At 38.7% G+C, this 11,455-nt stretch overlaps 1 protein-coding gene across 1 annotated transcript; it reads right to left on the bottom strand.

The window, feature by feature from the left end:
• Positions 1-1,355: 1,355 nt before the first annotated feature.
• Positions 1,356-3,449, bottom strand: LOC122063838. Its single transcript, XM_042627543.1, has 4 exons — positions 2,735-3,449; positions 2,149-2,620; positions 1,877-2,046; positions 1,356-1,765 (listed from the first exon to the last, which is right to left on the bottom strand). The coding sequence occupies exons 1-4, from the start codon at positions 3,447-3,449 to the stop codon at positions 1,356-1,358; spliced, it is 1,767 nt and encodes a 588-aa protein (XP_042483477.1).
• Between the last annotated feature and the right edge of the window lie 8,006 nt (positions 3,450-11,455).

Genomic DNA, 11,455 nt, shown 5'->3' with positions numbered 1-11,455 from the left:
GGATTACTGTCCAAATATTCCATGACAACCAAAAATAATACATGGGAAGACTTAGAACACTACCAAATAAGTAGAGCACAAGTCCTTCTACCAAAAAAAAAAAAAGTAGAGCACAAGTCCTAAAAACTCAGCTTACAACAAATTGCCAACTGTAGAAAATGGGTCATCAGATAAGAGGATTCTTCAAGGGAATATCCTCAATCTTAAAAGTCATCTGAAGCAAAGGGTTAATTAAGAAGTATGAAATGAGCAGTGATTGGTGGATGAGTTTTCTATTGAAATTGAAAATTTCCATTTATCTGGCTGCAATGATTAATGAAAGTATGAAGCATTGAAGATAATATTTACTAGAAGTGATGTGCGACATGAGTGGAGAGAGAAGCTCTGGGGAGGAGGTTCGGAATCTAGGGGATGGTCATGATCCAGATGGTTGTTCCCAGAGAGCTCAGGGAAGGCAGTCCCTGATCACTGACTTCCTTAGTCATGTACTAGAGAATCCGGGGGTGGATACCATTAAGCTACTGAAGTTCCTCCAAATGCTAAGATCACCTACTCCACAGTGGTGGGAGGAGGATTACCTGAGTTGGACGATCTTCTTGAACCGATTCACGCAGGATCCTTAACCAAGATGGGAATACCTCAAGAGGCTTATGAGGAGAGACTCGAACAATTCCGTTTTGCCTTAATCGGTAGAACGAACATCAGATTTATTTCTAGGGACACCATCAGAAAGGAGGCGAGAGATCTTTGGAATTTGAAGGGAAAAGTCTCGTTGGCTCCAAAGGGGAAGGGATTCATCCTATTCTAGTTCGAACCATAGTTAGCAAATTTGGATTCGGGAATTATTCGGCCGAAGAATTATTCGGAATAATTCGTTTAGTTAATTTAAGGGTCCGGTCAAAAAAGCGGAAAAAATAAAAATCGGATTCAGATTCGGATTCGAGAATTATTCGAGTACAAAAATAAAAGTTGGGCAAAAAATTCGGATGTTATTTTTATAATTTATTGTATCTATTTTATTTATTAAGTAATTAACTTGATATGTACACCTAAAAAGAGAAAATTATTGTAGTTCAAATATACAATGCAGTAAAAAAACTAGAAAAAAGTTGTCATTGAGTGATGAAAGCAATGGTTACAGTAATTCAATTTCTAATGCATGTTTTAATGCTTCTACCAATTATCCTGTAGGAACATAAAAGTTCAAAATCACTTCATTTAATCCATGAGTCCATGACTCATATAATTCTATAATTCATGCTTAAAAGGAAAAACTATTCTAAATAAAGCAAAACATCCACAAAAGCATAACAATAGTTATTACATCACCATAACTTAAGTACTCAACTAAATCATTATATACTATCTGGGGGTTGAGTCTCACTCTCAGTAAAACTAGCACTTGCACCAAATAGCAAGTCTTCAGCAATGCTATCATCCACATCATCCAACAATCTCTCTAGCTCTTTATCAACGTCCTCAATGCGCTGATCAAAATCATTGACACTAATATTGTCAAGATTAATGGGTAACATGTTTTTCTGTTCAAGTTCACCCCTTTTTTCCATCATCAACGAATTCATTCTCACATAGACTAAATCATCTAACATCGTTGTTGATAATCTATTCCTCTTTTTGGTTTGTGCTGCATCCCAGGCACTCCAATTTCTCTCACAAGCCGAAGAACTACATGGTTGGCTCAATATTCGAATGGCATACTTCTGTAAGATAGGAATAGCATCACCTTGTATATGCCACCAAACCCCTATCATTGGCAAAAATATATATATAAATAAACAATTTTAAAAGACAAGTAATTTTTACATAAGAAATAATAAACTAAAAATTTTAAAAAGAAAATAATTATTACACTTACAAGGATGACTAGTTTCCATCACCATCTTGGCACTGGGAGTAAAAAGAGTGCTAGACTTCATGTGGTATATTGTTAGCTGTCCATAATATTCTCTCATCTCATGTGGAACCACTATCTCACCAATGAAATCTGTTGCATCTTTCATTTGAGGAATCTTTTTGAATCTTTCACTAAAAAAATAAGTGGGGTTGAAAACAGCAGCTGCATAGTGAATGATACCCAAAATATTTTCATCTCTTCTCTTATCAAAGATTTTCAAAATTTGGTCATACTGGTGGTCTTCCTCATAAAGCTTCTCTAATACCTCTCTTGCTCTTTCCATTGCTTCATACAAATACCCTGATGTAGCCCCATCACCATCAACCAAACGGAGAACTCGAATGATTGGTTCCATAAATCTCAAAATCTCTTTTGAATCATTCCAAAACGACTCCCTTTGAATAATGTCCACTACTCGATCTGCTTCTAAAGATCTCGAATTTCTTAGACTCCTCCACTCAGCTGATGCAACTAGGAGTCTAAGCTTCTCTTCCACTTCAACAATTGACTGAAGGATTAAAAAGTTTGAAGCAAATCTAGTTTTGTAAGGATATTTTAGATCCTTGTTTGTGAAACTTCTCATCAACTGTAAGACAATTATTGACTTGTACAAGTAGTCAATAATTCTTTTCGCCTCATCAAAAATTTCTTGAACCCAAAAAACCTTTTCATAGATATCCTTCAACATTAGATTGATACCATGGGCTGCACATCGAGTCTTAAACAACCAACGATACTTTCCAGTAAGCATATCAAGTGCACTTGAATAATTGGATGCATTGTCTGAAATTAGCTAAACCACTAAATTTGGGCCAATACTTTCAATCTCTCTGTCAAGAATATCAAATATATAAGAAGCAGTCAATTTAGCATGAGAACACTCCTCTGACTTCAAAAAGAGAGCACCACCCGGGGAATAAGCAATCACATTAAGAAAAGACCGCTTCTTCAAGTCAGTCCATGAATTAGACATGAATGTACAACCAGTTTGCTTCCAAGAAAATTTTACTTCTTCAGCATATTTTTCAAGGTCCTTTCTTGCTTCAGGAATTATTCTTCCACGAAGGGTTCCATAACTTGGAATAGGAACACTAGGACCATAACGGGCTGTGCACTTCACAAAATTGATGAAAGCATCCGATTGAACAACATTGAAAGAAATGTTATTTTTAATAAAAAGATCACGAAGAGATTTCTCCCAAGTTGATTTGTCCATCTTAGAGATCATTTCCTCCATTGTGGACTGCCTTTGATTAGTTATAGCTAAAGGAGAAGAACCAACTATACTCTCACCACTGGTACAACTCTTCCGCTTTTTGCTACTTGATTCAGAATTAATAGCAAGAAGAGCTTCTGCTTGGACATCATCTGATACTTTCTCACAAGAGGCAACATCATGACCACTAACCTTAGCTAAATGATACTTGATTCGAGTGACCCCTCCATAAACTTGTTTTTCACAAAATTTGCATTTGAAATGTGAACTATCAAGTTGCTCAGCATGTTGCCAAAACTTTTCTTTTTGTCTTCCCATTTTTCCTATTTGTTAAAAGTTGAAACACAAAAAAAAAAAAAACATAAATCATTTCATATAAACAAACAAATACATCTGATATTAATAATTACATTACATAAGCAAATAGCCTCTGGATAATTAAAGAATCAAGTTTTCAAGTCCCACTAACATGCATAGCCTTTAACAATGCATGACCAAAGGTACAATACAATCAACAGAGAAAAATAAGCATCAAACAACCCTTCACTCAAAATTGCATTCTTTCCTTTAATTTTTCCAACCCAAAGCTGTCAAAATAGTAGACCCAGCCCCTATGCCACATTCAATCTGCCCCTATTTTTTGTACAATGGCATGGAGATATTACTAGATTCACCTAGTTTGTACTGGCAAAGGGAAAGCACAAGAATGCAAATAGAGAGAAGTGCAGCAGGTGCAAACAACAGTAAATTAATCTCACATATCAAATTGTCATCCATGAATGCAGATGGTTCATGAAACACCGTGGTTTGACATGCATGCAAGACAACTATGGATTTTCCATAATACACATATATGATGATAATGTCTTCTCTCAACATTTAAGCAGCTCAATATATCTAACACTACACATTAATTTTCAGGTTTATTTCTGCTAAACCACATCATATCAAACCCCAAGACTGTACAGTGAATACAAAAACAACAAAAGAAAAGCTGGGATAACTATACAAATAGGCTTTGTTAGTTACAACATATATCTTGTATACTACCATCTTTTCAATAGAAGAAACCAAAAAATCATTAGATCTTTAACACGGTAAGAAATTATAGATCTTTAAAATTGAAGAACACATACCTGCAAGGCTGCAACCAGCAGAGAAGAGTGATGGCAAGATATCCGGCCGGCAGAAGCAGAGCCAACCCCAACAACCAATTAACAGAATAATAAAGATTGGGAAACTGAGAAGAAAGATCACAGCCTTGATTCTGAATCCCTTATGGTCCGGAAGCAAACCCGAGTGAAGAAAGCTTGAGAAATTGATGTACTTTAGAAATCCATCAACTTCTACTCAAAGCTTGCATATTCTAGTGTGATTTCATCATTTAATGAGAACAACACAAAACTAGATGATCAGTATGTTAAAACCCTAAATTTTCCAACTAATTTCAGAAAAATAAAAAAATATCAGAACTTAAAAAATTCGAGAGCATCAAGAAATGTTGGATCTTAAACGCATTCAGATATCGAAATAAGCAAAAACCCTAATAGAAAAATTAGCAAACCCAAAGCAAAGTAGAAAAAAAATGACTGATTACAGAGACTTTAGAAGAAGCAAGAGAGTGAAAGAGAGTGAAATGGCTTCATATGTACCATTTTTTTGGTGAAATTCTATTGAAGAGCTAGCAGAATAAAATCCAACACCGAAAATCAAACACCTTTGCCTGATGCAGCACTAACCAGTCCTCTCGAAGGAAAAATGTTCAGAATTTTTCAAACAACGCAGTTCGGCACCCGTCGGCCGCCGCACCCTGGCCCTGAGTCCCTGTCTCCCTGACCTCACGAGTCACGAGTCACGAACTCACCGACCCTCACGAACTCACAAAGTCACCGGAGACATGGATTGGAAGAAACAGAGACATCAAGTGACTGAGAGAGTCGCCGGTCGGAGATGGAGAGGATGAGGGTTTGGGGGAAGTGGAGATTTTGGAATGATGGGAAGATGGGAAAATCAAATTTACTGGGGAGAGGATCTAAAAGGCAGCATGCCTCGAAGGCTCCAATCCCCGCACGGCAACTGGGAGCAAATCACGATGAAGTTTTGAGCGGCAAAGATCTGGGGGAGAACCGGAGAAGCAGAAGGAAGAAGTGGGTTTTGGGAGAAGCAGAACGAAGAAGACGAAACCCTCGGCTTTGGCTTTTGGCTTTGTTATTCGATTTTTTTTTTAGTAAAGTGTGTTTGAACCGAATAATTCGGTTTAAAACGGTTCGATCCGATATATTCACGTTTTTAAATCCAATTAGAAAAAATCGCGATTTTTACCGAATTCTATTTATAATTCGGATTTGGTCAGAATTTTTCATTTAATTCGGAAAAATTCTATTTGCACGAATTATTCGCGAATAATTCAGCGAATTTAATAACTGTCTAGCACAGAAGCTTGGAAACAAATGAGCAATTATATTTAATTTGCAACAATTTTAACCTCCATGAGGATTTGTTTGAACTAGCCAACCTCATGCATATATCTACTCGAGGAGGTTGAATGGGCATAAAAATTGATATCCAGAAGGCATTTGATACTTTTTCTTGGGATTTTATTTTCAAGGTCCTTGAGAAATTTAGATTCTCAGAGAGGTGGGTCTTCTGGATTTCTTAGATTCTCACCTCCTCAAAGATCTCAGTTTGATTAAATGGAGGGCCTGTTGGCTAGTTTGTTGTTGAGAGAGGGCTCTGCCAAGGTGATCCAATCTCCCATATTTTATTTATTTTAACAGAGGAAGTCCTATGCAGAGGCCTTAAATTTCTCTCTTCTCAAAGGAAGATTAAATCTCTTCGAGACCGAGAGGGATAGATGTTCTAGCCCATTTGCTCTTTGCAGATGAAATTTTCATCTTCATATATGCATCCAATAAGTATGTGAGAAATTTAAAGGTTTTTCTTCAAAAATACCAGGATTTCTTGGGTTAAAAGATCAATTTGGAGAAGAGCAAGCTTTTCCTGAGGAGAATTCATTCCTCTACAAAGCAAGCCATTGCTGATACCCTGGGTATTCCTATATGTAATTTCCCCACAAAATAACTTAGGGTAGATATCTTCAAAGGAAGAGTCCATCAGCAACCCTTTTTGGCAGTCATGGATAAAATCAAGAGTCGTCTTACAGGATGGAAAGGCAAACTATTGTCTATGGCAGGAAGGGTGCAGTTAGTCCAATCTGTGATCTCAGGTATGCCCTCTCACAGCATGTCAGTGTACTGGTGGCCCTCATCCATGATTATTTTATTAGAAATGTGGATGAGAAATTTCATTTAGACTGGTGACTCGGACTCTTCAAAGGCTATCACTTTCAAATGGGATCAGGTATGTAAACCTAAAGATGAGGGAGGCCTTGGAATTTGTCGGCTAATGGATGTCGACACTGCTTTGCTATTCGAACAAGCTAGGAATATCAAGCACAGCTCCTCTGGGCTGAGTTTTTACTTTAAAGCTAGTCATATTGGGTCAAATGGCTCCTTTAAAAAATCATACACTTCTTCCATTGGGCCATGCATCAGAAAAGTTTGGAAATTCATTTCTAGCAAAGACAGGTGGATTGTGGGAAATGGCAACAATATTAATTTTTGGAAGGATAACTGGATTGGGGATTCTTCTATCATGGAGAGTCTAAATTTGGGGGAAGAGGCCTTATCTGAATCAAAGCTTAAGGTCACTGATGTCATCACAGACAACCAGTGGAACCTTCCTGAGGTATCTTCTAGCCTTATGAAAAATATTTTTAATATGATTGAACAAATCCCTCTTCCTTCGTCCTACATTGAAGATCGTTGCTTTTGGAAGTGCTCTCCTTTGGATATTTTTTCCACTAATTCTGCTTGGGATAAGATTCGTCGAAGAAATCCAAAAGTCCCCTAGTTTTCAATGATTTGGGGATCAAAGCTTCAGCCAAGACAAAAAATCTTTGCTTGGAGACTTATGAATGGCAAGCTGCCCACAATGATCATATCAAAGCCAAGGGCATTCCCCTCCCATCCCAGTGCTCTTTTAGCTTGAAGGGTGAGGAAATGTTGATGCATCTTTTCTTAGAGTGTAGTTTCGCAATGGAGGTTTGGAACAGGTTTCTATACTGTTTCAATTTGACCTGACCTAATCACTCAAGTATCCCTGACATGGTAAAATGATGGATTAGAAAATGCAGAGTGATCTCTGTGAAGGAAACATGGTTAGCTGGCTTCATTCTGATTTCTAACCATCTTTGGAGGGAAAGGAACTCTAAAAGATTCTAGACGGGACCAAAAAATCCTAGCCTTATCTTCAATATGGTCAAAAGAGATCTCAGAGAATCCTCTCTTGAGTTATAGGGCATGGTGAATCTCCTTTTCAACCTCCTTATTTGTAGGAACCTTGGTATTTAGGGTGTTCCCAATAAACAACAATCCTTCCTGGAAATTTCCTAGCATAAACCGTCTAATGTATGGGTAAAGTTCAATGTTGATGGGTGCTCGTTGGGTAACCCTAGTAGAGTAGGTGCAGGAGGTCTATTTAGGGACAGCTCTGGTCGATCTATTGAAGCTTTCTCCATTTCACTAGGAATTCAAAATAATTATTATGCTGAGTTCCGCAGGTTGATGGAAGGGTTATACAGAGCTAGATCACTGTAGAAACGTAACCCTAAAACAATGCAGAAGATAATGGAAAAACAAAACAAACAATGCACATGGATTTTACGAGGTTCGGCAAGGTTGCCTACGTCCCCAGTGAGATGAGATCCTGCTTCACTATCAATGGAGAATAGGTTACAGTGTTGGTCCTCACACCTCTCAGTATTGCTTGCATTACAGAGAAAGAAACCCTCACTACAAATATATAGCGAAAAAACCCTAATCTGGAAAGTACACAATTGCCCTTAAATAAAAAATTCGAGCGAGGGGGCTACGCCCCCCTACACCCCCTGCTATGCAGGGGGGCAGGAACCCCCACGGCCTGCTAACCAGGTAGCGGGACTGCCGTCCTGCTTGTCTAGATGCTGCACCAGTACTCCCTAGATTAAACTGCGACGGAATACAAGACATCATACACCAATAGATCACTAGCTTTCCAGAGGCATTGGATTGAGTCTGATTCAAATGTTGTAGTCATGGCAGTTCAGGGGAATTGCATTCCTTGGTTCGTGATGCAAGAATTGATTGGCATTGCTCATTTCCTTTCCACCATCGAGTGGAAAATCACCCATTGCTTCAAAGAAGGAAATGTCATTGCAGATTTCCTTGCAAAGCAAGCAGCCAAAAACAACTACTTGGGAAATATCTCTTCTTTCCCTTCTCACATTAGGGATGAGATGATGCATGATGCTGTGTCCAAGCCCCGTTTCAGATATTATTATTCATGATCAATCTTTCCTTGCTGATGGCAATGCCAAAGGTGGGGAGTTTCCAATCATCACTTTCATGATGTATTCTCTTTTTTTGTTTTCAATAAAATTTTCTCAACCTTTAGCGGAAAAAAATACCCCTTTTAACCGCTTTAACTTAGAGTCTGCAACATAAAGAGGAGTTCCATCCAATGGGACCTCCCAAGATGATTGCATGCATCTCAAAAAATCCTCATGATTAGCCTAGAACCTCTACATTCTGAAAGGCGCATTCGATGGACGAGGACAACCCACACAGGATATAATGGTAGGGCAATAATCAGAATAACTATTCGCCAACACCCTTTGGAAGCATCCAGAAAAAGTGGAAAAGAAGTCGTGTCCATCATAGCCACGAACTCATTAGCCGAGCTCATATTAAACCTTCAAGACCCTCGTTTCTCGAGGGAAAAAGAAGTGGCAGTAAAGTCGCCTACCACCATCCAAGGAAAGCAGCCTGGTCAGCAAACATAAGTTATAGTGGAGTTGTCTTCTCAATCTTAAAACTACTAGGATGAATAAAAGTAAGAAAAATTGGCAACCATGTACCTCAGGAAATAACGATATATGTTGGTCTGTTGGGATGAGGACATTACTACATCAAGCCTTGATATCTCTTCCTTTCACAACACCCAAATATTAGGAGTCATATCCAACCTTGAATTAGCTATCAGCTCTGAAGAAAACCCCATTGATGAAAAGAGTTTTTTAGCATTTTTCAAGCACCACCTTCTGCTTTACAATACACATCACTGTAGGATCACTATCTTTGCACACTAATCGCAGGGAAGCTTTCGCTCGACCATTTGGACACCTCTGATATTCCAAAAAAGCAACTTCATAAATTACTAAGAGGAAGAGGAATGATCAGGGATAGCTGAGCCCTATCCTGCAAAGACCTATCAACCATTGTCAACTTTTGCACCCAGGCACTCCTGCAAAAAATAGAGAGAATAATCAGATTTGGAGACAGAACAGAAAAATCAAACGGTTTCTAGGGTGTTTTTCCGTTTCTTGAGCACATAAAAAGAAAAAACATGTTTCTGAAAACAAAATCAAGTGGGCCTATAGTCTTTAGGCATTCGGATGTTCCTGTTTCTTTAAAACTTGGCAAATCTTATCTCCGAGCTTCTTCTTGTCCAGCCTGGCCCATCGCCATTACCTGGTCCATCATTATTATCTGGCCCATCACATTCCCTATCTCCTTCCTCAATTCTAACTCTTGGCCCATTACAAAATCCATGTTTCCCAACCCATCAACTTCCGTATATGATTCGGGAAATGATTCACTCTTCCTTCAGGTCGCTGATGCTCTCTCCAATCCAAATCCGATTCCGTCATCTTCTTCACCCGTGTTGGATAATCTATAACAGCCTCCATTAGACACGGTATACATTCATTGTTCCCATCATATGATAACATGCTCCCGCACTAGGTTACTTCATCCACAAGAAGGCTGAATCTAACTGCGACTAAGCATCCACTTAGTGATTCCATTGAACCTATGTGTGTTTTGCAACCTTTGATGACAGAATACTGTCACTTAGTTGGTGCGCTACAGTACCTTACCATGACCAGGCCAAATATAAGTTTAGTTGTTAAGCAAGTGGCTCAATTCATGCACTTCCCTATCGATCTCCACTTGGATGGTTGTTAGGCGCATCTTATGTTATCTCAAACATACGGTCACTGAGGGTCTATATTTCCGATTTCTTCTAATGCTCTCTTTAAGCATTCTCTGATGGGCCTGGGCTGGCTATCCAGTCGATCGCAAATCCACCACTGGTTATGGAGTATTTCTAGGGTTGAATATGGTGTCTTGTTGTTCCCGCAAACCGTGCACTATTTTGCACTCCTCAACTAATGCCGACTACAGGGCTGTGGCATCTGTTTCCATAGAGCTTCTTCAGATTCTTTCGTTGTTACTTGAGCTTGGCGTCTTTCTTGTTTCCCTGTCAGTGATTTGCTGTGACAACATCGGCGAAACTTATCTCACAGAAAATCCAGATTTTCATTTTCGAACAAAGCACAATGAGGTTGACTTTCACTTGTTAGTGATATGGTTGCTACCAAGCAGTTCGTTGTTCAATACATTTCAACCATTGACCAAGTTGCTGATATTCTAACTAAAGGCTTAACCTGACATCAGTTCCAAATCTCAAAGGTAAAGTCGTTGTGGGTTCACCTCCGCTTCGCTTGAGGGGGGATGTTAGGAATAAGCCAATGTAGCCTACTCTCCACAGTTGCATTTACACTGTAAAGATACTTGTAACAATTTTCTAACTATCCAACTGTTGCCACAGGTTAGGCTAGATAGTTAGAAGTCCAGTCAATGTACATGAGTATAAATATTTTTTTTCGCTAAGAGATCCTGATTATATTAAAATGAAAGAAGAAAAATAATGTACAATGATGAGAAATAAAATAGCAAAGATTAACTTAGAGCTAGACTCCCACCTTCGGCATTGCCATCAACAGAAGAAAAGCCCCAAAAAAATTACGAGAATCTATAGCGAGGAAGCAAATTCGCATCCTGCTTAACGGCCATACGAATCAAAGGAGGCCATGATGTTACAGGTTCTGAAATGTCCAACTTTGTTGCTGATTTCGTGAGGAAATATGCAATGCCATTTCCTTCACGAAAACAGTGAGAAATCTTCCAGACAGTTGACTGTAAATAGGTCTGAAGCCCTCTCCATCTTTGGAAGACAAACCACGGGACTAGACCTCTAGAAAGAAGAAGAACCACTGCCATTGAGTCAACTTCGATCCATAGATTTTGAACCTCACAATCCCTTGCTTTTTCTATACCTGAAATTTATGCATAAATTTCAGAATCAAAATTTATTTTGACACCAATTGCTTCCCTAAAGTTTAATATGACATCCGCCTTATTGTTCCTGAGAACACCACCTAT

Source organism: Macadamia integrifolia, unplaced genomic scaffold, assembly GCF_013358625.1.
Source record: "Macadamia integrifolia cultivar HAES 741 unplaced genomic scaffold, SCU_Mint_v3 scaffold1474, whole genome shotgun sequence".
NCBI lineage: Eukaryota > Viridiplantae > Streptophyta > Magnoliopsida > Proteales > Proteaceae > Macadamia > Macadamia integrifolia.
Note: the sequence above shows the minus strand (reverse complement) of the source record. Positions and strands in the feature narration are given on the sequence as shown.